The sequence below is a fragment of the Salmo trutta genome, chromosome 1 (genome assembly GCF_901001165.1).
Source record: "Salmo trutta chromosome 1, fSalTru1.1, whole genome shotgun sequence".
In the NCBI taxonomy this organism is placed as follows: domain Eukaryota; kingdom Metazoa; phylum Chordata; class Actinopteri; order Salmoniformes; family Salmonidae; genus Salmo; species Salmo trutta.
Window position 1 is genome coordinate 28,268,725 of NC_042957.1, and position 26,977 is coordinate 28,295,701.

At 48.4% G+C, this 26,977-nt stretch overlaps 1 protein-coding gene across 13 annotated transcripts in view; it reads left to right on the plus strand.

Moving 5' to 3' along the window:
- The window catches only part of afdna (afadin, adherens junction formation factor a), a 132,814-nt gene that overhangs the window by 76,662 nt on the left and 29,175 nt on the right, over nt 1-26,977 (plus strand). For 6 of the 13 annotated variants that reach the window (XM_029752027.1, XM_029752031.1, XM_029752057.1 and 3 more), the window contains exons 9-23: nt 382-426; nt 4,080-4,174; nt 4,315-4,568; nt 8,232-8,301; nt 10,111-10,202; nt 11,480-11,541; nt 14,468-14,673; nt 15,968-15,988; nt 18,781-18,926; nt 20,114-20,208; nt 20,511-20,776; nt 21,052-21,195; nt 21,777-21,975; nt 22,284-22,387; nt 24,843-24,923. In XM_029752027.1, the coding sequence (XP_029607887.1) occupies nt 382-426; nt 4,080-4,174; nt 4,315-4,568; nt 8,232-8,301; nt 10,111-10,202; nt 11,480-11,541; nt 14,468-14,673; nt 15,968-15,988; nt 18,781-18,926; nt 20,114-20,208; nt 20,511-20,776; nt 21,052-21,195; nt 21,777-21,975; nt 22,284-22,387; nt 24,843-24,923 (1,880 nt within the window). The remainder of the gene's footprint in view (nt 1-381; nt 427-4,079; nt 4,175-4,314; nt 4,569-8,231; nt 8,302-10,110; nt 10,203-11,479; nt 11,542-14,467; nt 14,674-15,967; nt 15,989-18,780; nt 18,927-20,113; nt 20,209-20,510; nt 20,777-21,051; nt 21,196-21,776; nt 21,976-22,283; nt 22,388-24,842; nt 24,924-26,977) is intronic. The other 7 variants (XM_029752036.1, XM_029752078.1, XM_029752075.1 and 4 more) reach the window with 3 other exon arrangements.

The window sequence follows — 26,977 nt, forward strand, 5'->3', positions numbered from 1 at the left end:
CAACAAAAGAGCATGTCTCCCAGGCTCGGGTTTTCTTCTTTCCGCATGAGGGATTCAAGGAGTGTTGAGTGTTTGGGGGAAAGCTGTGTGTCTGTGTGTGTGTGTGTTTTGGACTATTTCCCTGCATGTTCGCACAAGTGTGTGTGTGGACTCTGGGGTGTGCGCATCTGTGTGTGGACTCTGGGGTGCGTGTGTGAGGCGAAGAATGGCGCTGCATTTTCTCCTTGCTGTAACATTTTCACCCTTTGCTCTGTGTGTGTGTGTGTGTGTGTGTGTGTGTGTGTGTGTGTGTGTGTGTCCTCTCTCCTGGCCTCCTCTGGCATGGTGTTTGTTCTGTCTGTCCCTACTGCGGCCGCCTCCTCTGCATGTCTGCTCACCTAGGGAGGGGGAATCACTATGGCTACTACACGTATCAGCACCTGGAAGGTAAACCTGCCTACCCACCACACATGCCTCTCCACTCTCATCACCAGACCCTTCTACTGCTGTGTTTCTCTGGAAACAAGCTGGCTTGTGGTAGAAGTTGCCCTTAACTACAGGTCTAGGATCAGATTACCCTGAAGATTGAGTATTCTATTTTTGACCGTTATAGTGATGGAAAACGATCTGATCGTATCAGTGGTTAGGTTCAACTTCTACCCACTCTCAAAAGTTGCCCTTTGACACAGATCTAGGATCAGCTTCTCAACCCCCGAAATGCTGACCATAACTATTACGGGGAAACGGCACAAAACAGACCTGAGATCAGTGTCTATGGGCAACTGAATGCTACTTTCCTGAATTCCTTTTTGCTCCATGATTCAGCCAATCAGAGAAGGGCCTCACTGTCTAGGGCGGGGTTGTGTGAAGGCTAGCCATGTTAGGTCAGCTCCTCTGCACTAAGCCACGTTAGGTCGGCTCCTCTGCACTAAGCCACGTTAGGTCGGCTCCTCTGCACTAAGCCACGTTAGGTCGGCTCCTCTGCACTAAGCCACGTTAGGTCGGCTCCTCTGCACTAAGCCACGTTAGGTCGGCTCCTCTGCACTAAGCCACGTTAGGTCGGCGCCTCTGCACTAAGCCACGTTAGGTCGGCTCCTCTGCACTAAGCCACGTTAGGTCGGCTCCTCTGCACTAAGCCACGTTAGGTCGGCTCCTCTGCACTAAGCCACGTTAGGTCGGCTCCTCTGCACTAAGCCACGTTAGGTCGGCTCCTCTGCACTAAGCCACGTTAGGTCGGCTCCTCTGCACTAAGCCATGTTAGGGTCGGCTCCTCTGCACTAAGCCACGTTAGGTCGGCTCCTCTGCACTAAGCCACGTTAGGTCGGCTCCTCTGCACTAAGCCACGTTAGGTTGGCTCCTCTGCACTAAGCCACGTTAGGTTGGCTCCTCTGCACTAAGCCACGTTAGGTCGGCTCCTCTGCACTAAGCCACGTTAGGTCGGCTCCTCTGCACTAAGCCACGTTAGGTCGGCTCCTCTGCACTAAGCCACGTTAGGTCGGCTCCTCTGCACTAAGCCACGTTAGGTCGGCTCCTCTGCACTAAGCCACGTTAGGTCGGCTCCTCTGCACTAAGCCACGTTAGGTCGGCTCCTCTGCACTAAGCCACGTTAGGTCGGCTCCTCTGCACTAAGCCACGTTAGGTCGGCTCCTCTGCACTAAGCCACGTTAGGTCGGCTCCTCTGCACTAAGCCACGTTAGGTCGGCTCCTCTGCACTAAGCCACGTTAGGTCGGCTCCTCTGCACTAAGCCACGTTAGGTCGGCTCCTCTGCACTAAGCCACGTTTAAGGCCCATGACCAATATTGTTTGGCTTAACAATAGCAAGTGCTTTTTTGCAAATGAGGATTTTCACAACAGAATTTTCAGAAGACGAATACATGTTAACTAAGTTCCTGCTTGCTTTTACTAAAATATGTGGTTTACTAATCAAAATACACAACTGATCTGGTCTACTGGTAGTTGTTAGAAATACATGGTCTTGTATGTCTATTTCCCCTCGTGTGTATTGTTTGTGAGGTGTACGACTCAAATCCCCGCTCTGTAGTGTGTGCGTGTCTCCTGCTGTCCTCTAGTGTGTGTGTGTGTGTCTCCTGCTGTGCTCTGTAGTGTGTGTGTGTGTGTGTCTCCTGCTGTGCTCTGTAATGTGTGTGTGTGTCTCCTGCTGTGCTCTGTAGTGTGTGCGCGTCTCCTGCTGTCCTCTAGTGTGTGTGTGTGTGTGTGTGTCTCCTGCTGTGCTCTGTAGTGTGTGTGTGTGTGTGTGTCTCCTGCTGTGCTCTGTAATGTGTGTGTGTGTGTCTCCTGCTGTGCTCTGTAGTGTGTGTGTGTCTCCTGCTGTGCTCTGTAGTGTGTGTGTGTGTCTCCTGCTGTGCTCTGTAGTGTGTGTGTGTGTGTGTCTCCTGCTGTGCTCTGTAGTGTGTGTGTGTGTGTCTCCTGCTGTGCTCTGTAGTGTGTGTGTGTGTGTCTCCTGCTGTGCTCTGTAGTGTGTGTGTGTGTGTGTCTCCTGCTGTGCTCTGTAGTGTGTGTGTGTGTGTCTCCTGCTGTGCTCTGTAGTGTGTGTGTGTGTGTCTCCTGCTGTGCTCTGTAGTGTGTGTGTGTGTGTCTCCTGCTGTGCTCTGTAGTGTGTGTGTGTGTGTGTCTCCTGCTGTGCTCTGTAGTGTGTGTTTGTGTGTGTGTGTGTGTCTCCTGCTGTGCTCTGTAGTGTGTGTGTTTGTGTGTGTGTGTCTCCTGCTGTGCTCTGTAGTGTGTGTGTGTCTCCTGCTGTGCTCTGTAGTGTGTGTGTGTGTGTGTGTGTGTGTGTCTCCTGCTGTGCTCTGTAGTGTGTGTGTCCTGCTGTGCTCTGTAGTGTGTGTGTGTGTGTGTGTGTGTCTCCTGCTGTGCTCTGTAGTGTGTGTGTGTGTGTGTGTCTCCTGCTGTGCTCTGTAGTGTGTGTGTGTGTGTGTGTGTCTCCTGCTGTGCTCTGTAGTGTGTGTGTGTGTGTGTGTGTCTCCTGCTGTGCTCTGTAGTGTGTGTGTGTGTGTGTGTGTGTCTCCTGCTGTGCTCTGTAGTGTGTGTGTGTGTGTGTGTGTCTCCTGCTGTGCTCTGTAGTGTGTGTGTGTGTGTCTCCTGCTGTGCTCTGTAGTGGTGTGTGTGTGTGTCTCCTGTGTGCTCTGCGAGTGTGCTGTGGTGCTCTGGTAGTGTGTGGTGTGTGTGTGGTGTCTCCTGCTGTGCTCTGTAGTGTGTGTGGTGTGTGTGTCTCCTGCTGTGCTCTGTAGTGTGTTGTGTGTGTCTCCTGCTGTGCTCTGTAGTGTGTGTGTGTGTGTCTCCTGCTGTGCTCTGTAGTGTGTGTGTGTGTCTCCTGCTGTGCTCTGTAGTGGTGTGTGTGTGGTCTCCTGCTGTGCTCTGTAGTGTGTGTGTGTGTGTGTCTCCTGCTGTGCTCTGTAGTGTGTGTGTGTGTGTCTCCTGCTGTGCTCTGTAGTGTGTGTGTGTGTCTCCTGCTGTGCTCTGTAGTGTGTGTGTCTCCTGCTGTGCTCTGTAGTGTGTGTGTGTGTGTGTCTCCTGCTGTGCTCTGTAGTGTGTGTTTGTGTGTGTGTGTGTGTCTCCTGCTGTGCTCTGTAGTGTGTGTGTGTCTCCTGCTGTGCTCTGTAGTGTGTGTGTGTGTGTGTCTCCTGCTGTGCTCTGTAGTGTGTGTGTGTGTGTGTGTCTCCTGCTGTGCTCTGTAGTGTGTGTGTGTGTCTCCTGCTGTGCTCTGTAGTGTGTGTGTGTGTGTGTGTGTCTCCTGCTGTGCTCTGTAGTGTGTGTGTGTGTGTCTCCTGCTGTGCTCTGTAGTGTGTGTGTGTGTGTGTGTGTGTGTCTCCTGCTGTGCTCTGTAGTGTGTGTGTGTGTGTGTGTGTGTGTCTCCTGCTGTGCTCTGTAGTGTGTGTGTGTGTCTCCTGCTGTGCTCTGTAGTGTGTGTGTGTGTGTGTGTGTCTCCTGCTGTGCTCTGTAGTGTGTGTGTGTGTGTGTCTCCTGCTGTGCTCTGTAGTGTGTGTGTGTGTGTGTCTCCTGCTGTGCTCTGTAGTGTGTGTGTGTGTGTGTGTGTGTCTCTCCATATTGAGAGTACTGACTGTCTCCTGGTCTCCACTAGACGGCTCCGACTCCAGGGACAAACCGAAGCTCTACCGTCTGCAGCACAGTGTCACTGAGGTGGGCTCAGACACGACAGACGACGGCTCCATCCAGGTAAGGACCTGCCCTTTGTGTGTGTGTGTGTGTTTGTGGTCACGTGCTACATTGACCTAGCTGTAAGTTACTAGCCTAGACTGGACTATAAGTTAGCTGAGTTCAAGGGTGTTGTGATAGCGAGTGTATTTTGTCTCCAGCTGTTTGGTCCCGGTATCCTGCCCCACCACAGCAAACTGATGCACACAGAGGGTCTGGTGACAGTGACGCCACACAATCTGGAGGCTGAGACCTACGTGGACGGCCAGCGTGTCACAGAGACCACCGTGCTGCGAAGCGGAGCCACACTGCAGTTCGGAGCCTCCCATGTCTTCAAGTTTGTGGACCCCAGCTACGACCACAGCCTGGGCAAGGGGGGGCCCGGACCAATGATGAGAGGAAGGCACAAGTCAGGGTAGGTGGAGTGACGGCTGCTGACCAGGTCTTGGTTACTGTCAGGTAATATCGTCAGGTGCAGCAAAGAACGACCTAGCAAAGCTGCAGCTGGCTCAAAGCAAAAGCTGCAGCTGGCTCAAAGCAAAAGCTGCAGCTGGCTCAAAGCAAAAGCTGCAGCTGGCTCAAAGCAAAAGCTGCAGCTGGCTCAAAGCAAAAGCTGCACACACAGAACTAACATCAACGACGCGCGTGATGGTCTTTCCTGGTTGAGGAGAAATGTACTGTTCTTCTCTCCGAGTCTTTAAGAAACGTTTGTGTTGAAAATGCCTAACCACTTGTATAATCTATTTGCGTACACTTCAAACAGAGTCTGACATGCATACCCCACCAGACACGCCACTGTGGGTTTCTTCACGGTACCCAAACCAAAAACAGATGGAATGCTTCGCTCAGTTATGTACAGAGCCATGTGATGGTGGAATGTCCTGCCCCCAGAGGTTACTCAGGCAAAAAACTAGTCAAATCACATAATGACAGCACCGCTTCTCTTTCTAAAGATCTAATTTAACTGGGTATGTGGATATGAGTAGTAGTGTAGTAGTATGAGTAGTAGTGTAGTAGTATGAGTAGTAGTGTAGTAGTATGAGTAGTAGTGTAGTAGTATGAGTAGTAGTGTAGTAGTATGAGTAGTAGTGTAGTAGTATGAGTAGTAGTGTAGTAGTATGAGTAGTAGTGTAGTAGTATGAGTAGTAGTGTAGTAGTATGAGTAGTAGTGTAGTAGTATGAGTAGTAGTGTAGTAGTATGAGTAGTAGTGTAGTAGTATGAGTAGTAGTGTAGTAGTATGAGTAGTAGTGTAGTAGTATGAGTAGTAGTGTAGTAGTATGAGTAGTAGTGTAGTAGTATGAGTAGTAGTGTAGTAGTATGAGTAGTAGTGTAGTAGTATGAGTAGTAGTGTAGTAGTATGAGTAGTAGTGTGTAAGTTGTCTTTCCTATAATCTCGTTTTGTTTAGCGCGTCGTGCGTTGGTCAAAACGAATGCACTATGAAGGGAATGGTGCCATTTGGAATGCAGACATCTTGTAACGTTGTAACCCAGCCATGGCCGTCCTGCTAGTCAGTCAGGTCCACAACTCTGTGGCTCAGTACACCTCGGTGCATGGGATTTCTTCAGAGCCTATATCCTGTCAGGTATCCTACCCACCGCTGTGTCACTTCTCTCTGGCTATGGCTCTACTGCTCTCTGTCTCTGCATCAGAGAAGTCAGCGCTGCTGAATTCCATTTCCAGGGTTCTGACCCTTGTGAAGGTTGTGTGTGTGTGTGTGTGTGTGAGAGAGATTCCCTGGGGGTGGGATGTGACTTGACGCCTGTAGTTGACCACCCTGCTGCCGTGGAAACGGATGCCACGTGGACATGAGGAGGAGGAGCCATCTTGTAATTTAACTCTGCAGAGAGAAGGAGAAAGAGTGGCAGCTGAGGAGAGAGGAGGAGGCAGGGAGAAGAGAGGGAGCTGAGGAGAGAGGAGGAGGCAGGGAGAAGAGAGGGAGCTGAGGAGAGAGGAGGAGGCAGGGAGAAGAGAGGGAGCTGAGGAGAGAGGAGGAGGCAGGGAGAAGAGAGGGAGCTGAGGAGAGAGGAGGAGGCAGGGAGAGTGTATTAGAGGAAGGGAAGGGAGAAGAGAGGGAGAGAAAGTCCAAGAAGGAGAAAAGAGTGCAAAAGGGTGGGGTTATTGCATGCGAGGGACTGGTTCATCGGGGCTGTTGTAGGGACTCTCTAATCTGGCTGGCTGGCTGGGGTGTGGCCTGAAGTGCCTTGTCATTGAAGAGGGAGGGATGACCAGCAGCCTCACACACACACACATGTATATACACCGATCACTGATGCAGCCTCCGTGCTCACTATGCGCCCTAGTCCACCCAGAGAGAGAGACCAGCACAGCGGGTACAGGAAGGGGACAGCTCCGGTGGGTCCTTCACCGCCAGGTAAGTGAGAGTAGAGACCTTTGTGGTAAGAATGGAAGGTAAAGGCCTGGGATCTCGGCTCCGTCTCACAGAGGAGGAGAGCGTGTCGATTTAAGTGGACTTCAGCTGCGTAGGTCTCCAGCCCAGAGGCTTGTACACTAGTAGATGACTGGAGAAGGACTTTCTAGCCCCTCATTGACAGTAGTTCTATGAGGACTCGTCCAAAATATTGACCACATTAGCATGTTATCAGTCGTTAGGCTTCTAGAGTGCATTTGGCGAGTGGAGACTGACTGTGGCGTGTTGTTGAATTAGATGTTAGCCGTACAGTAATTAGAGGGTCATTAAGTTGGTGTATATCTGGGCTTTTAGTCGAATGACAGAATCCCCATGATGTTAATTTAACCAGCCACGTTGACTTGATGTGTAACATTTGGACTGAATGAAGGGCTGGCTGGTGAATGAATTTACGGTTGTGGATGTAGCTGGAAGCCTTAATCCGCCGTTAATGCTGTGGCCTGATGTTGGAGAGGATTACGTCTGGGTGGGAGAGGAGAGAGGGAACGAGGGAGTGGGAGAAAGGGTGGCAACGAGAATAGCTTTTGGGACAGTTCTGATGGTTCTGGTGGATTTCTTGCTTGTTGTACATTGGGCCACGTGTTTGCAATGGGACCTCATGCTTGCGTCCAATAATTCCATTGCTTTGAACAGTAATGGAAATCAAATGACACCAACTTAGTTCAAACACAGACTGTGGTTTGCACGATGTATGAACGTTTGTGATTGAAAAGGCTTTTGACTGAATAAGTGGCAACACAGTTATCCTGTATTAGTGCCCTATGGTCAATTACACAGCTTTCAGTGAGGGCTACAGTCGCGTTTCCCCTCAGGGCTACAGTCGCGTTTCCCCTCAGGGCTACAGTCGCGTTTCCCCTCAGGGCTACAGTCGCGTTTCCCCTCAGGGCTACAGTCGCGTTTCCCCTCAGGGCTACAGTCGCGTTTCCCCTCAGGGCTACAGTCGCGTTTCCCCTCAGGGCTACAGTCGCGTTTCCCCTCAGGGCTGACAATATGGCTATGTTTCATCATGGGGCAGCATGGGAAATTCGAAGGCCTTTTCTTTAGAACACAGCTCTCTCACACAGCCGCACTGCGTGGCTCCCGGCCTGTTATTGCATGTCACCACTAATGTGGCTAGCTGGATTTAATTTGAATGTAGTGCAAGGGTATATTTAGATAAATGTGTTCCAGTCATTCATTTGCAGTGATAAGGCCAATGAAAGGGGATTTCTGGCATTGTGTTGATTGTCCTGGGATGGCTCTGTGTGTGTGTGTGTGTGTGTGTGTGTGTGTGTGTGTAGCAGGTGGCTGTATCTGAGACTGTGTGTTTATATCAACTCAGGTCGTGTTCCCAGTAATGAAAGTCCCCCTGCCTTGTGGGAGTTCTGTTCCTAATCTTATTGACTCTCTCTGTCCCTCTCCCCCGTCCGTCTCTGTCCCCCGTCCTTCCCTCTCCCCGTCCGTCTCTGTCCCTCTTCTCCCCCCCCCCCCCCCCCCGTCCGTCCGTCCGTCCGTCCGTCTCTGTCCCTCTTCCTCCGTCCGTCTCTGTCCCCCGTCCGTCTCTGGCCGTCTCTGGGCCTCTCCCCCTGTCCGTCCGTCCCTCGCTCCCTCTTTCTTTGTCACTTTCTCCCTCTCATTCTCTCTCTCTCTCTGTCCACCTTTCACGCAGGAGTGTTTCTGAGACGACCTTTGACCTGCAAGGGGACATTCACAGTGGGACGGCCCTCCCCGCCAGCAAGGTACATTAACTACCCTGGTCCTCTGTATCAATGTGTGTCCATACAGTTGAAGTCAGAAGTTTACATACACATTTGCCAAATACATCTAAACTCAGTTTTTCACAATTCCTGACATTTAATCCTAGTAAAAATTCCCTGTCTTAGGTCAGTCAGGATCACCACTTTATTTTAAGAATGTGAAATGTCAGAATAATAGTAGAGGGAATGATTTCAGCTTTTATTTCTTTCATCACATTCCCAGTGGGTCAGAAGTTTACATACACTCAATTAGTATTTGGTAGCATTGCCTTTAAATTGTTTAACTTGGGTCAAACGTTTCAGGTAGCCTTCCACAAGCTTCCCACAATAAGTTGGGTGAATTTTGTCCCATTCCTCTTGACAGAGCTGGTGTAACTTAGTCAGGTTTATATGCCGCCTTGCTCGCACACGCTTTTTCAGTTCTGCCCACAGATTTTCTGTAGGATTGAGGTCAGGGCTTTGTGATGGCCACTCCAATACCCTGACTTTGTTGTCCATAAGCCATTTTGCCACAACTTTGGAAGTATGCTTGGGGTCATTGTCCATTTGGAAGACCCATTTGTGACCAAGCTTTAACTTCCTGAATGATGTCTTGAGATGTTGCTTCAATATATCCACATCATTTTCCTTCTCATGATTCCATCTATTTTGTGAAGTGCACCAGTCCCTCCTGCAGCAAAGCACCCCCACAACATGATGCTGCCACCCCCGTGCTTCACGGTTGGGATGGTGTTCTTTGGCTTGCAAGCCTCCCCCTTTTTCCTCCAAATATTACGATGGTTATTATGGCCAAACAGTTCTATTTTTGTTTAATCAGACAAGAGGACATTTTTCCAAAAAGTACGATCTTTGTCTCCATGTGCAGTTGCAAACCGTAATCTAGCTTTTTTTGGCGGTTTTGGAGCAGTGGCTTCTTCCTTGCTGAGCGGCCTTTCAGGTTATGTCGATATAGGACTCGTTTTACTGTGGATATAGATACTTTTGTACCTGTTTCCTCCAGCATCTTAACAAGGTCCTTTCCTGTTGTTCTGGGTTTGATTTGCACATTTCGCACCAAAGTACGTTCATCTCTAGGAGACAGAACGCGTCTCCTTCCTGAGCGGTATGATGGCTGCGTGGTCCCATGGTGTTTATACTTGCGTACTACTGTTTGTACAGATGAACGTGGTATTTTCAGGTGTTTGGAAATTGCTCCCAAGGATGAACCAGATTTTCTGAGGTCTTTTTGATTTTCCCTTGATGTCAAGCAGAGACACTGAGTTTGAAGGTAGGCCTTGAAATACATCCACAGGTACATCTCCAATTGACTCAAATGATATCAATTTGCCTAGAAGCTTCTAAAGCCGTGACATAATTTTCTTGAATTTTCCAAGCTGTTTAAAGGCACAGTCAACTTAGTGTATGTAAACTTCTGACCCACTGGAATTGTGATACAGTGAATTATAAGTGAAATAATCTGTAAACAATTGTTGGAAAAATTACCTGTGTTTCACGCACTTTCTAGATGTCCTAACCGACTTGTCAAAACTATAGTTTGTTAACAAGAAATTTGTGGAGTGGTTGAAAAACGAGTTTTAATGACTCCAACCTAAGTGTATGTAAACTTCCGACTTCAACTGTATACAGCTGGTCGCCCTTCCACTTTAGTCTGTACTACTCGTGTGTTTTTTTTTTATGTGATTGCGGTGAGTGTGTCGGTGGGTGTGTGTGTTAGAGGGATGATAGTGCCATCAGCGTCATCGGTGGGCTGCAGAACATTCCATCATACTGTGTATTGCTGTGTCATTGCAGAGCTCAGGTAAGCTGGATATGGAGCGTTCAGCCAACGGCAGCGAGAGAGGCATGGTCAAACCCATGATCCGCAGGGAGCAGCAGGACAGCAGGTGAGACACAAATCTGGAATTTCCGTTGTAGTCAATTAAATCCTAATAGTTCGGTCAACTGCTACTAGAGACATCGATGTGTTTGTTGTGGTGCTGCCTAGAGAGCATAACGTCATAACTCTGTCACGCTCCGTCTGTCGGACACCTTATCTCCATCTAGGCCTTGTGAGCCAGCCACAGCTCTATTCTCCTCACTGAGCTGTACTGGGGTCCTCTCATCAATAATACAGACCACTGAGCTGTACTGGGGTCCCCTCATCAATGGTACAGACCACTGAGCTGTACTGGGGTCCTCTCATCAATAATACAGACCACTGAGCTGTACTGGGGTCCCCTCGTCAATAATACAGACCACTGAGCTGTACTGGGGTCCTCATCAATAATACAGACCACTGAGCTGTACTGGGGTCCCCTCATCAATGATACAGACCACTGAGCTGTACTGGGGTCCTCTCATCAATGATACAGACCACTGAGCTGTACTGGGGTCCTCTCATCAATGATACAGACCACTGAGCTGTACTGGGGTCCCCTAATCAATGATACAGACCACTGAGCTGTACTGGGGTCCTCTCATCAATAATACAGACCACTGAGCTGTACTGGGGTCCCCTCATCAATGATACAGACCACTGAGCTGTACTGGGGTCCTCTCATCAATAATACAGACCACTGAGCTGTACTGGGGTCCCCTCGTCAATGATACAGACCACTGAGCTGTACTGGGGTCCCCTCATCAATGATACAGACCACTGAGCTGTACTGGGGTCCTCTCGTCAATGATACAGACCACTGAGCTGTACTGGGGTCCTCTCGTCAATGATACAGACCACTGAGCTGTACTGGGGTCCCCTCGTCAATGATACAGACCACTGAGCTGTACTGGGGTCCCCTCGTCAATAATACAGACCACTGAGCTGTACTGGGGTCCCCTCGTCAATGATACAGACCACTGAGCTGTACTGAGGTCCCCTCGTCAATGATACAGACCACTGAGCTGTACTGGGGTCCCCTCGTCAATGATACAGACCACTGAGCCTGGTACACACACACACACACACACAAATAAGGCTGCTCACTCTGACGCATAGGGAAGCTGATGCTCTGACAAACAATTACGGACACACACACACGCTCATATCTACGGACACGCACACACACACCAATATCTACGGAAACAAACACACACCCCTGGAGAGGTGGGCGTCGGTGGCCATCGGGGTGAACAGGCCCTACTTGTGCTGGTTCACTGAGAACCACCTCTGTCCTCCCCGCAGGTCCCAGGACATCCTGAGCCCAGAACTGACGCTGCCGGCCAGCATCGAGTTCAGGGACAACTGTGAGTACTGCAACCACCTTGGTGGCTTTCTCTCTCTTTGTGCCCATCTTCCCATTTCCTCTCTCTCTGATACTTGGTGTGTAGTAAAAGTCATAACATAACTCTATGGGCTCGTCCACACTCCATCAGAGCCATGCTTTCAGTGTCTATTTTAAACTGGAGGTCATACCATAAGTGCACTTAGCTAGTGTCTGACAGATCAATGGGTGGAAAGTATTGATTCATTGTCTGCTGCTGCTAACTGGCTTTTAATGTTTTGTTGAACACGGTTATGTTAACATTGAGTGAAATGGTGTTATGTAAAACTACACACATTGTTATGACCTCTATGGTACTATGGTCTATCTGTATGAATGCCTACATGCCTTAGTCAAGCTGTGACAACTGATGTGGGCTCTCTAGCTCTCTTGCTCTCTAGTGCTATCTCTCGCTAGCCTTAGTGCTATCGTACTAGCCCTAACGCTAGCACGATAGCGCTAGAGCTAGCTGCAACAGGAGCCGTTGGTCCTTCGCCAATGAGTATTTTTTTTAGTTTTTCCTCTGGGTTTAATAAGTAAACATTTTGAACAAATGTAGTAATTTCTATCAGTGGTGAGGAATATTTCTCACAGTAAAGGAGAAAGTGCATCTATGTTTCTACCTCCCCTGTGGTGCAGTGACCACATACACGCTCCTCTTTGGGTAGCCATTTCTTTTTATGTCTGCCGGTTTCTATTGCTAATTGGTGGTCACTCAGCCTGTACTTGGTAAGGAACTGTCTCTGCTTTGTCTCTCTCTCTCTCTTTATCTCTCTCTTTATCTCTCTCTCTCTTTATCTCTCTCTCTCTTTATCTCTCTCTCTCTCTTTATCTCTCTCTCTCTTTATCTTTATCTCTCTCTCTCTGTATCTCTCTCTATCTCTCTCTGTCTCTCTCTCTCTCTCTCTCTGTATCTCTCTCTCTCTTTCTCTCTGTATCTCTCTCTCTCTCTCTCTCTGTATCTCTCTCTCTCTCTCTGTATCTCTCTGTATCTCTCTGTATCTCTCTGTATCTCTCTGTATCTATCTCTCTCTCTCTCTGTAATACTCCTCCTCTCTCTCTCTGTATCTTCTCTCTCTCTCTGTATCTACTCTCTCTCTCTCTTATCTCTCTCTCTCTCTCTGTATCTCTCTCTCTCTCTGTACTCTCTCTTATCTCTGTATCTACTCTCTCTCTCTCTCTCTGTTATCTCTCTCTCTCTCTCTGTATCTCTCTCTCTCTCTATCTCTCCTCTCTGTATCTCTCTTCTCTCTCTCTGTATCTCTCTCTCTCTCTCTCTGTATCTCTCTCTCTCTCTCTCTCTCTCTCTGTATCTCTCCTCTCTCTCTCTCTCTCTCTACTGTATCTCTCTCTCTCTCTCTCTCTCTCTCTCTCTCTCTCTCTGTATCTCTCTCTCTCTCTCTCTCTCTGTATCTCTCTCTCTCTCTCTCTCTCTCTCTGTATCTCTGTATCTCTCTCTCTGTATCTCTCTCTCTGTATCTCTGTATCTCTCTCTCTGTATCTCTCTCTCTCTCTCTCTCTGTATCTCTCTCTCTCTCTCTCTCTCTCTCTGTATCTCTCTCTCTCTCTCTCTCTGTATCTCTCTCTCTCTCTCTCTCTCTCTCTATCTCTCTCTGTCTCTCTCTCTCTGTGTCTCTCTCTCTGTCTCTCTCTCTGTCTCTCTCTGTATCTCTCTCTGTCTTTATCTCTCTGTATCTCTCTCTGTCTTTATCTCTCTCTCTCTCTCTCTGTCTTTATCTCTCTCTCTGTCTTTATCTCTCTCTCTCTCTCTGTCTATCTCTCTCTCTGTCTATATCTCTCTCTCTGTCTATATCTCTCTTTATCTCTGTCTCTCGCTCTCTCTATCTCTCAAATGAATTTAAGGGCTTTATTGGCATGGGAAACACATGTTAACATTGCCAAAGCAAGTGAACTAGATAATAAACAATAAAAATGAACATTACACAAAGTTCCAAAAGAATACTTTTCATCTCCCTCTCTCTCCCCCGTCCCTCTCTCTCCTCCGTCCCCCTCTCTCTCCTCCGTCCCCCTCTCTCTCCTCCGTCCCCCTCTCTCTCCTCCGTCCCCCTCTCTCTCCTCCGTCCCCCTCTCTCTCCTCCGTCCCCCTCTCTCTCCTCCGTCCCCCTCTCTCTCCTCCGTGTCCCCCTCTCTCTCCTCCGTGTCCCCCTCTCTCTCCTCCGTGTCCCCCTCTCTCTCCTCCACTTCTAATCAATAGGGAGCTTAACCCAACAGTTTACTCTGTAATGGTTTTCCCATGTGATGCTACTTCATGTCGGATGGGCTTTCTCTCCAGCCTTCGGCATATCTTTATTAATTTAAGCCATTTTAACAGCCTTTCAAGCTCTTTCATATGCCGAACATTGTTTGTGGACTCTGCAGTCTTTGGCCGGGCTCAGTCAGTCACTGTATATTTGGAGTTTTATGAGCTCATGTGTTTGGCCTGGGAGCAGAGAGAGCAGAGGCCTTTGATTTCCAATAGAGGGGGTTTGCTCTCTCACAGCCGTCACAATGCACTACAAACAACCCTTGCTGGGGAACCAGGAAGACAGGGTTGGGGACAATGTTATCACAAAGCCCATCTGAGTCCCTACTGTAACAAGCTCACACACAGACTCCTGGGTGAACGTGTAGCTAGTTAGTTTCTTTAAAGCCGGACTGATATCACCTGTCTGGCTTATGTCATGTAAACTCACACCTTATCCCCTCCTGTCTGCCTGTCTGCCTGTCTGCCTGTCTGCCTGTCTGCCTGTCTGCCTGTCTGCCTGTCTGCGTGACTGCCTGTCTGCGTGACTGCCTGTCTGCGTGACTGCCTGTCTGCGTGACTGCCTGTCTGCGTGACTGCCTGTCTGCGTGACTGCCTGTCCGACTGTGTGTGCTCGTGTGGATGTCACCTGCCTTGCCCCCTCCAGCCGAAGATGCCTTTCTGTCGGCTATCATCAACTACACCAACAGCTCCACGGTGCACTTCAAGCTGTCCCCCACCTACGTACTGTACATGACCTGTCGCTACGTCATGTCCAGCCACTACCGGCCCGACGTCAGTTCCTCTGAGCGCACCCACAAGGTCATAGCCATCGTCAACAAGATGGTGAGCATGATGGAAGGAGTCATCCAGGTGAGTCCACCCTGCCGCCTCGCTCTCTCGTTCTCTTCTCCTGTTTTTAAATCAGCAGGACATTCATGGGTTGAAGCCAGGGCTTGGAGCATATATGACCACGTCCTGTCAGTTCCCTGAGGAAGGGCCACTCTGACAAAGAAGCGTATATCTGCTCCCTTTTGTTTTTCCTTTTGATTTGCTTAATTCCACTACCCTCTAAATACAGAGTACCAGGACCAAAACAAAACGAATTATAGCTGACTAGGTAGTAGTAGTAGTAGTAGTAGTAGTAGAGTTTCTCTTGCAAAGTAATCTCTTACTTTATTCATCCAGGACATTTCCAGAGAATACTTTGTATAGATGCGTATCCCACGTTATGTGTTTGTCTGTCTGTCCAGCGTCTCTGTGTCCCCCTCCATAATGATTTAAACAAGGCATGGCCCTTTAAATGAATTCCCTGGAACACACTGAAATACAGGGTCCTTGTGGTGTTCCAAAAGCCCTCTCAGCCAACACATAAAACCCAAATGCGTAGCAGGAACACCCATACTCTGGGACACCAACCCTGGAGTTTTGTGAAAAAAAACCAAATGGCCAAAATAGTCCAAAACAATAAAACCCAGTTGGTTTTGACTGACTCCACATAACGCTGTCCATCTCAGAGGAAGCTAAGCTGTGTGGTTATTCAGGTCAGTCCTTATAGGATTCCTCATCCTATCTCTATATGCAACCCTAAAGACACAGTCTCAACTTCCATGTAGTGTGTAGTCTGTTTATTAATAGATTATCTGTCTACACACAAACGGTGTCTGAGACGCACAAACACACCAGGAGCGTTAGGGAAATCTCCCCATGTCTGCACTGCTCTCCATGAGTCCTACATGTATCAGGATTACAGTCCTTAAATCCTGTTTTAAAGGTGCTTTTCATCCAGATGATTTTGGAAGTCCAAGTCTTAAACCTCCATAAGGGACATTGGATATTTAGGCTGTGTTCCTTAAATAATCACATCTGCACACAGCCTCTGCCTCCTACAAGAATACATCATTTTCGAAACATGTAAAAGTATATGCTGCCAGTTTTTAGCAGCGAACGCCCATAACTTAATCAAATGAGTTAATTTAATCAAAAAAGATCATCTAGGCACTTTTTGTAAACGGAACATCCTAAATTATAGAGATGTATTGTTTGTGTGTATGTTTGTGTTTTGTTGACATGCCTGTGTCAATCTCTGTCCTTGGCTGTTGTTGACAGTCTCTCTCTGTCCTGTGGGATGTCTGTCTGTGTGTTTCCCCTCACCTCTCTGTGACAGGAGATTCCTGAAGGGGACCAGGTAGGACACCGAACGCGTTGCTAGGGGAGAGAACTCTCTCTCACCTCTCTCACGCCGTCTCTCCCTTTATCGGCTCAGTCAAGCTTTGCTCAGTCCTCCATGCTTCTTTTCTCCATAACAGAAACCCCCCAAAACCCTCAACCAAACCGCCAAATAATCCCTCCTCCAACAGCTGGACTCTAAAACGCCAACATAATAACCCTCATTCAGCAACCCGGAACATGTCGTACTAAAAAACAACCCCAACAAATCTTTCTAATTGTGGCAACATATTAATTAATGTCATGTGACTTCCTGCTTTACTGCACTTCAGTGTGGATGAGCGACAAACCCCGCTGTTCTTTTGCTGAATTTTTCCCTTTACATTTTTTTTTATTTTACGTCTGTGGTTTAACGTTGTTCGTTTTGGATGCGTTCTGTTCTGTGGCCGTTCTGAAAAGGGGGGTGTTGTCGTTTCGTTGCGGGGATAGACGAGTGCGGAATACACCGGGGCCGGTGCCGGCGGAGACGCGTCGGGCGGACCTTGTGTATCCCCCTTTTTCTTTGTGTCAGTGGGACGTTGACATTAACTCATCACACAGACCAGACACTGGGCTCTCTAGCACTTCTGCCGCCTCATAGTTTTCTCTTGATCATCTCTGCTAAATGTTAGAGATGTTCAAGAACAGCTTTACAGGGTAAAATACAGTGCCTTCAGAAAGTAGTCATATTGCTTGACTTCGTCCACATTTTGTTCTTACAGCCTGAATTCAAAATGGATTAAACAGATTTCTCTCACCCATCTCCACACAATACCCCATAATGACAAAGTGAAAACATGTTTTTATAAATCTTTACAAATGTATTAAATAACATATTTTTCTATTTAATTTTTATGTAAATATTAACACCCCTGAGTCAATAAAAATTATTGTCACCTTTGGTAGCGATTACAGCTGTGAGTCTTTCTGGGGAAGTCTCGGAGCTTTGCAAACCTGGATTGTCCAATATTTGCACAACTCTTTTTTTTTTTTTCATAATTCTTTAACTTCTGTCATGTTGGTTGTTGTTCATTGCTAGACAGACATTTTCAAGTCTTGCCATAGATTTTTAGCCGATTTTAAGTAAAACCGAACTATGCTACTCAGGAACATTCTATGTCGTGTTGGTAAGCAACATCACTGTATATTTGGCCTTGTGTTTTAGGTTATTGTCTTGCTGAAAGGTGAATGTGTCTGTTGAAAAGCAGGCTGAACCAGGCTTTCCTCTAGGATTTTGCCTGTGCTTAGCTCTATTCTGTTTATTTTATCCTAAACTCTCTAGGCCTTGCCGATGATGAGCATACCCATAACATGATGCAGCCACCACCATGCTTGAAAATATGAAGTGGCACTCAGTAATGTGTTGTTGGATTTGCCCCCAAACAACGCTTTGTATTCAGGACATAGTTAATTTCTTTGCCACATTTTTTTGCAATTTTACTTTAGTGCCATGTTGCGAACAGGATGCATGTTTTGGAATATTTTTTATTTGTCACAGGCTAATTTCTTTTCACTTCTTTTGTGGTGTAACTACAATGTTGTTGAGCCATCCTCAGTTTTCTCCTATCACAGCCATTAAACTCGCTAACTGTTTTAAAGTCACCATTGGCCTCATGGTGAAATCCCTGAGTGGTTTCCTTCCTCCCCGGTAACTGAGTTAGGAAGGACGCCTGTATCGTTGTATTGACTGGGTGTATTGATACACCATCTGAAGTATAATAAATAACATCATGCTCAAATGTCTGCTTTTACACAAAAAAAAATATCTACCAATAGGTGCCCTTCTTTGCCAGGCATTGGAAATCCTCCCTGGTGTTTGTGGTTGAATCTGTTTGAAATGCACTGCTCGACAGAGGGACCTTATTATCTGTATGTGTAGGGTACAAAGAGGAGGCAGTCATTCAAAAATAATGTTAAAAACGATTATTGCACGCTGAGTAAGTCCATACGACTTGTTAAGCACATTTTTTTTGTTTAGGCTTGCCATAACAAAGGGGTTGAATACTTATTGACTCAAGACATTTCAGCTTTTCATTTTTAATTAGTTTGTAAAAAAACATAATTCCACTTTGAAGTATTGTGTGTAGGCCAGTGACACAATAATTGTAATACATTTTAAATTGAGGCTGTAATACAACAAAATGTGGAATATTAAAGGGGTGTGAATACTTTCTGAAGGCACCGTACATGAGGACTGAGCTTAATGTCCATCCCAACAAAATATTGTTTGCATACTGGTTGATGTAGCATATTTGGGCCAGTGCAGAGATGGATGCTGCTAGAGTGAAATAGAAGCTATTTACATCAGGACCGGCAAAGAACTGCTAGACAAGACGAGTTGAATGAAATTCCCTGTAGACAATGTTCTAAGGTCAGTTTGCCCCAATGGTTCCGGTTAGGATTGGGGAGGGTAAACTGAACTTAGAACTGTGCTTATTACGTGCCACTTGTACCTGGAGCGGTACAGAAACTGCCACTGTAATATGCCAAAGAGCCTGTTAATTCAGTAGCCAACTCTGCAAAGGGCCCTTCCTCCAAAACTGACCTTGAAGTCAGGGACCTGTTCCCCTCTGGGAGAGGCTGTAGCTTGGGGCCAGTGTCTGGTTCTGTGGGTCTCGGGTAGGGTGGGGTGTCTGGCACAAGTCTATCCCTGGAGTGCTGCTACTGCTCATGCCTGTGAGTCTGAGAGAGTCACCCCTCTCTGTGTTCAACCCTGCCTCTGACCCCTGCTCTCTCTCTGTCCTGTCCTGCTCTGTGATTGGTGTATTCCAGAAGCAGAAGAACATTGCGGGGGCCCTGGCCTTCTGGATGGCCAATGCCTCAGAGCTGCTCAACTTCATCAAACAGGACAAGGACCTGTCACGCATCACACTGGACGCCCAGGACGTGCTGGCACACCTTGTCCAGATGGCCTTCAAGTGAGTGACCAGACTTCCTCCCTACGCTCTGGCCCCTGTCTCCTTCCTAACCCTGGGCCTCTCTAGTTTGGTGCTCCTGTCGAACCTCATTCTACCTCTGCTCTGTCTCTGCTCCTGCCCCATTATGTACTCCTTACCCTGTTAATGTCTTGCCTCTGTTCCTGTCCTTATACCCTCCCTTAACACTCCCTATAGCGCTATGATTCCCTCCTTGTTCCTGTCCCTCCTCCGATCCTTTCCTTGTCCTCACTATCCCGTCCGTGACCTAAACACAAGGCTTTAGGTTATCCTGCTCCCAGCTGTGTCTGTGTGCTAGCCAAGCGGCGCAGCAGCCCCACACCATGCTGTGTACGCCATCAGGGCTAACTCAAACCACGTGAGCCACAGGAAACCATCACATTCATGCTAATGCGATAATTGGGAAATGATTAAGCAAGTTATAGATCCAAATGTGACCTTCCCTGCCACTGCTGTCATTGATTCTCCTGAGAGAGAAATCAAAATATAGGCTGTCCGTGTTGTAGCTAGCGCTTAGCTGTCCGTGTTGTAGCTAGCGCTTAGCTGTCCGTGTTGTAGCTAGCGCTTAGCTGTCCGTACCAACTTCTGCCTGACCTCAACCGTGAGCTGTTGAACTAGCGTTTTATTCAAGTCGCCATGTTTTTGTATTGCTTCATCTCAGGATCTGGAGAAAGTAGTATTTCTGGAGCCATTGTGTGGATGCAGGAAGTGGAGCGGTGAATTTGTGGAATGTCCCAGGCCTGGCTTATATTGGCTAGGCTGGGGCAGGGCTGGATGTGCCTGGGGAGAGGTCCCAGTAAAAACACAGTGGTTTTAGACTCTCCACGGCACTCTGTCCCCCGTTTCCCCTGCTCGCCACTCCCTGTTATAGCCAGCTGAAAAAGCTGCTGCTTGATGTCCCCAGAGTAGATCAGAGCGATGGCTGAGCTGGCCAGACTGCATGTTTATGGTGGTATTTCAGGAGAAGTCCCCTTAGGGCCACAGAGCAGGGGAAGTGTGTGTTTCTGCATTCGTGTCTGTCTTTTGTGTTTGTGTGTCTCTCTGTGCAAGTGAACATGTGCAAAGTTTGGTTCGCGTAGTTGGCCATACATGCATTTTATGTGTCTTTGTTCGTCCATATCCGTGTGGACTATTCAGAACCAATGTACTGTGTGTTGTTGTCGTCTCAGGTACCTGGTCCAGTGTCTGCAGTCTGACCTGAATAACTACATGCCTGCATTTTTGGATGACCCAGAGGAACAGAACCCTCAGAGGCCCAAAATAGGTGACTCATTTCTGTTCATACACTGATACTCTTACTGTGAACATCAACTACTGTCAGCCAGGCCACAGTGGGGGGGGGGGTACTGTTACCGGTGTATTTACAGCCACACAGAAGGTCACTCAGCTTGGTTTTGAAGACTGAGCCCTCTAGTGTACTATATAAATCAACTGAAACATTGGTAGAATTTCAACTACTTCATCCTTTTCCCAATGGACTTTAATGGTATTAGACCCAAGGGTCAATGCTGACTTCACTAGTCCTGACGCCCCCCCCCCCCATTCCTTATCCTCCTCCTCTCACAGAGGACGTCCTGCACACCCTGACGGGCGCCATGTCGCTGCTGCGGCGTTGCCGTGTCAACGCGGCGCTGACCATCCAGCTGTTCTCGCAGCTCTTCCACTTCATCAACATGTGGCTGTTCAACAAGCTGGCGATGGAGGCCGACTCTGGGCTGTGTTCACACTACTGGGGCGCCATCCTCCGCCAGCAGCTCAGCCACATCGAGGCCTGGGCAGAGAAACAGGGCCTGGAGCTGGCCGCCGACTGCCACCTCAGTCGCATCGTACAGGTAGGGTCCGCCTACCATTGTCCAGGAAGGCACATCCTGTTATTGCTGCTAGCTACCCACTGTTTTCCATACCACGACTTACTGTAGGCCCTTTCACCGCGAAAGATTACTTGTCAACTGGTTTCTATTGAAAACATGTCAGCAGCTCTGTATGATGCTTAAGGAGTCTTCGTGACCCTGCCTAAGGAAAGTTGTAGAGGACATCATTCAGTGTGGACCACAGGTCACTGTAAATCAAGTCATTAATAGTACTCTGTTTGGTTGTTCCTCCCCAGGCTACGACTCTCCTCACCATGGACAAGTACTCCATGCAGGACGTGCAGAACATCCACAACACCTGCTTCAAGCTGAACTCCCTGCAGCTCAACGCCCTCATGACCAACTACCACTGTGCTCCCGACGAGCCTTACATCCCGCCAGTAAGACATGACGACACACAGCTCCATTCACACACACACACACACACACACACACACACACACACACACACACACACTGCTCCATTCACACACACACACACACACACACACACTGCTCCATTCACACACACACACACACACACACACACACACACACTGCTCCATTCACACACACACACACACACACACTGCTCCATTCACACACACACACTGCTCTATTCACACACTACAGTTCCAGTAAATGACTATGAATGAATGTCTCCGAAGTAGACAAATAGGGGGTTGCGATTTGAAGCATTGCTTAACACAAATCTCCTCCCATCGTTGTAATGCGTTGGAGTTTGTCCTGTACATTTTGGGGAAACATTAGCTAAGCTCTCCACTTGACTGATCTTCATAGCTTTTTTTTCCCCAGGTGAGGTTGTTGATTCTACACGGAAGGTTTTTGAGGAAACAGTTAGAGGACTATTACACTTAACCGTCTGCTCGAACGAAACCCTCATTGGTCTAACTAGACCCTCATTGGTCCGTCTGGTGTCTCAAACCAGACCCTCATTGGTCTATCTGGTGTCCCCCAATAGGAGTTGATAGACCACGTGGTTGCCGTGGCGGAGAACACGGCAGATGAGCTGGCCCGTAGCGACGGCCGAGAGGTCCAGCTGGAGGAGGACCCGGACCTGCAGCTGCCCTTCCTACTGCCCGAGGACGGCTACTCCTGCGACGTCGTGCGCAACATTCCCAACGGGTTCCAGGAGTTCCTGGACCCCCTTTGTCAGAGAGGTACTTGTGTAGAGGAGAGAAGAAAAAAACACGATTGAGTTCCATTCCCGGAATGTCACACGTGTTGTGTTCTGTCGTTGGGAGCCAATCAGAGGCTGAGCTGGCCCGTGTTTGTTCTGTTGACAGTGGAATGTAGTATGTAAGAAGAGTCTAGAAGGCTGGAGAGCTGTTTGCTCCTGTCCTTATTGTGTTTGTTTATGAGAGGGAGGTGTATTCCAAGAGCAGTTTGTGCTACCGTGTCACTGTAGTCTCAGATCTGTACTAAGTAATAGAAGAAGATGACTGTGATTTTCTCCTGTCCTGTGCAGGGTTCTGTCGCCTAACCCCTCACCCGCGCTCCCCTGGGACCTGGACCATCCACTTTGAAGGAGCCGACTGCGACAGCCACTTCTTTACAGACAACTCAGACCTGGTAGGTTTCCCACAGGCCGTTACAACTGTATGCAAGGCAAAGGCCATTTTCTTTGAGCTGTATGGTCATGCAGAGTAGTGGCTAGTAGTCATGACCATGTCGACTGTCCTTGTACAATAGCCACCATAGTACTAAGTTCAGAGGAATAGGCTGCTGCTTTCAACTGTTTATGATGCTTAAATACGTTTGTTACTCACCATGCATGTTTGTTACTCACCATGTATGTTTGTTACTCACCATGTATGTTTGTTACTCACCATGTATGTTTGTTACTCACCATGTATGTTTGTTACTCACCATGTATGTTTGTGACAATGTTTTGGCACGACTCCTGCTGTATGTAACGACCGTATGAACAGCCTTAATCTCCCATACTGCAGTCACGTAATCACCGCTCCCATACTGCAGTCACGTAATCACCGCTCCCGTACTGCAGTCACGTAATCACCGCTCCCGTACTGCAGTCACGTAATCACCGCTCCCGTACTGCAGTCACGTAATCACCGCTCCCGTACTGCAGTCACGTAATCACCGCTCCCGTACTGCAGTCACGTAATCACCGCTCCCGTACTGCAGTCACGTAATCACCGCTCCCGTACTGCAGTCACGTAATCACCGCTCCCGTACTGCAGTCACGTAATCACCGCTCTCGTACTGCAGTCACGTAATCACCGCTCCCGTACTGCAGTCACGTAATCACCGCTCCCGTACTGCAGTCACGTAATCACCGCTCCCGTACTGCAGTCACGTAATCACCGCTCCCGTACTGCAGTCACGTAATCACCGCTCCCGTACTGCAGTCACGTAATCACCGCTCCCGTACTGCAGTCACGTAATCACCGCTCCCGTACTGCAGTCACGTAATCACCGCTCCCGTACTGCAGTCACGTAATCACTGCTCTACTCTACCCTAACACACACACACACACACACACACACTTACTCCCTCCTGATCGATTGCAGTCAACACCAATTACACCACAGAGGCCAATTAGTGACCAGAGGGCTGTGGAACAGCGGTAAATGATATCCTTCTCCTCACACTAATCACACAAAAAACCCTAAAATCCACCGCTTCCTATATAATTGCCCTGTTTTTCCCCCCGCTCTCCTTTTTCATGCTTTAAACCCCAGGTCAGCTCAGGGTGGGCGTCAGCCCCCACAGTAGTGATGGGACCGGGGGGAGGGAGGGAGCCAGGGGAGGGCATCCAAACCGTTTAAACACCGCTGAGGTTCTGATTAATGGCTTCTTGGTTGTGTGCCAGGAACCCCGCCTCATGTTACCACCGCCTTGCTCCAGAATCACTACTGTAGTGTTCTATGGTGTTCTCCTATTAACAGCCATTACAGGGTTAATCAGACACACTGAGACACACAGGGGATCCCTGATGAGAAGAACAATCGGGTGTATTCATTTGTTGGATTCCGTCGCAAAAAAAAATAATTTTTTGTCCGTTCCAAAACGTTTTGACGTTTTGCTGCAGAAACGGTTTATTCCAAACAGACAATGTTTTGCGACAGACAAAATGTTTTTCAATGGAATTCAGCTAAGAATACACCCCAGGTGTCTGTAGGATTTTCTGATCACTAGTCCAGACAGGTGGCGTAACTGTAGCTAGCCTAGTGCAGTCAGACTTTTTAGAAGAGCGGCTGCGGTCCTAAAACCCAGGAAGCTCGCTCGCTCTCTCTGAAAAACTCTCATTGGCAGGTGTTTGAGTTAGTCTCTTAACTGCAGAATTGCTATTGCCTGAATGAATGCATTGTTTCCTCATTGTAGCCATCTGACCCCTCCATCACCATTGCCCTGCCTCTCTAGCACTTGGTGAATCACTCCAATGGCATTCAGAAGGACTTGTTCTGCACCACATCACACGATGAGAAATGCAACCACAGCCCTGTTACTTAATGTGGCTTTGTGTCCACTCTCCCTTTCTCGTTGTCTCTGAACTATGTGGCAGTATAGCGCAGCTCTTCAGCTGAGAGAAGAGTTGTTTGTGTCTTTGGGGCTGTTGAGTGTCAATGTGTTCAGTGCCAAAGGGAGGAGAGGCTGTCTGTGCCTCTTTGTGTGAGAAGCACTGCTGTCTCGCTTTCGCTCCCTCTCCCGCCCTGCTTCCAGGCAGCCCTCCTTTTTAAATGAGCCCATTGAGAGCCTCTGGAGCCAAGCGCATATGGCTTTCATTCTTGACTCCTCTCCAGCACCCGCCGTTTCTCGCTGCGGTCACCCCAACCCAGCGCTCTCTCTGTATGACGACCCTGCTCTGCTCTGTCTATCCCCCTGCTTCCTCCTCCAGAGCCTCATTCTGCCGGAGGAGCGTCCCAGAGAGACAGCTCTGAGAGTCCTTTAGAAGCCTGACTGACCAGCTGACCGGATCCCACCGCTGACGCCAACTGCACTCCAGCTACTCCAGTTGATAGTTTTTTCCTACGCTAACATTGCTGTCTCTTCTCGTTGCAGCAAATGCGGAAGGAACCGGAAGTTGTGACGGTCACCCTGAAGAAGCACAATGGCATGGGCCTCAGCATTGTGGCTGCCAAGGTAAGACATCTCTTAACCGTGTCCTTTAGTATTTAGGCTAAAATGTTTGTCGGTACACACTAGTACTCCTGCAAGAGGTTTGTGTCTTCCTGACTGGAAGGGAAGTGCTATCTGAGCGATGTGAAACACAGACTCTACAGAAACAAGCCAGAAACATTGAATTACATTTGTTGCGTCCATGCTTGAGCAGACTTACTGCCTAGTGAACACATAAATAAACCAAAATAAGCCCTTTATCTCAGCCGTTGTCAAGAGGCCTGCCTGCTGTTGCCTCGGGGTGTGTCCTCATTGTCGGGTCAACGACAATGCCAGTGGAACATGCTGTTTCTAGCTATGTGGATGGATGTAAGAGCCTTACATTATCCTGCTTTAACTCTGGATAATGATGTGATGCCAGAAGAGATATCGGCAGAGCAGGCAGCTTTTTAATGATAGTGTGTGATGAAGCGACTGTTATGGCTCCTCTACCTGCAGAGTTAGCTCGACTGTTCTGACCTCAGCACTCTGAGCGATGTTTTTTACTGAAACGGATCGCTCTTTGTTTCTGTCCGTCTGTATGGCAAACATTCAAATTGGAAGTCAAAACAGCAGTAAGCAAATTTGTCTCCCGACTGACAGTTTGAGCCGTTCCTGGTCCTAACCATCATGTCCTGGTGTTGGAGGAAGCAGAGCAGGCAGGGGGGAATCTGTTGTGTTCAGACAGCGTGGTTTTTCTCACCTTTTGGTCCGACTGGGCTAACGATTAACAGCAATAGGTTCTTTAACTAAAGCGTCATCATTTGCAGTGGTGAATTAGTTAGTTAACATAGAACTCAGGCGGTGTTGGCCTGGGTACTGACCTGCAGCTGGCCCAGTTTTAGCCCAGTTCTGACCCGGTTTGGTCTGTGTGGGTAATGTGAGTGTGTCTGGGGTCTTACTGGGCTGCCAGAAGACTGGGTGTCTGAGAGGAAGAGGAGGTGGTGAATAGAGGAGGGAAAGGGGGGGGCCTTCATGAACTGTTTATTTTCAAAGCAAAGTTCTGGAGTTTGAGGTGGCCACATCCCCTGTGTTTTTACTGCTATTTTCAACCTGAGGTGGTGTGTAAGACAAGAAAGACGGATGGGGGGGAGAGCGACGGGAGGGAAGGAGAGAGAAATGGGAGGGGAGGAAGGAAGGCACAAGGCAGACTGGGGAAGCAAGGGAATGAGAAAGAGAAACAGAGGAATGATAGATTTGCCTGGTGCAGAACACACAGCTGGGAAGTGCTCTGAAAGTTTACCCAAACTGTTGCAGAGTAGCGGGGGCTAGCGCTGGCGGACTGGTTACGTAACAGTCTGGATATGGTATTTCCTACTTCGGCTAGCTGCTGATATTTGCCATATGGGTCCAACAGTAGGATGTAGAGCTATCTTTCACTCACTGCTCCACACCTAGTCTCTCCTCCTTCGTTAGCAGTTTAGTTTTGTTCTCTGCGAGTACATCTGGGCTGTGATCTGCCCCTTGTTGCCTGAGCTCGAGCTGGCGCTAGCTGAGTGGGAACTATCTTCACCATGTGGTTCTCTGTGGTTGGGAGGAAGGACCAGTCCAAGTTGGTAAGTCTCTATGCTGACTTCTCTTGGAAACAAGGGTTTAAGCATGCCTTGTATGGTGTGAATGTGTAGAGGTGTTGGCAGGACCGCAGCAGGAGAGGTTGAGGCAGTGAAGACACAGGAAATAGAACTTCAGGATATGCTCCTGTTTTACTCGCTGTAACCTTCCGTATCTGACATTTTGGTGTTCTTTTGCTCAAGTTTACTTCTCAGTGGGAGTTCAATCTTTCACAGTTGCTTGTTTAAAATGCGTGAGACTGTAAATAAACGTCCAGCGCGGACCGGTTCTTCACGTAGATATGACCCACTATGTAAGGGACCTAAGACCGCTCGTCTCTATGAGCCGTTTCCTCAGTTAGGGGTGCTGCAATGCACACACACACACACACAGGCCAGAACACTAGGACAAGAGCTTGGTTTGTATTCTTTGTTTGTTTTGAAGATGCTGGGACAATAGTGATGGAGTCATTTAGCAGACTCCAATAG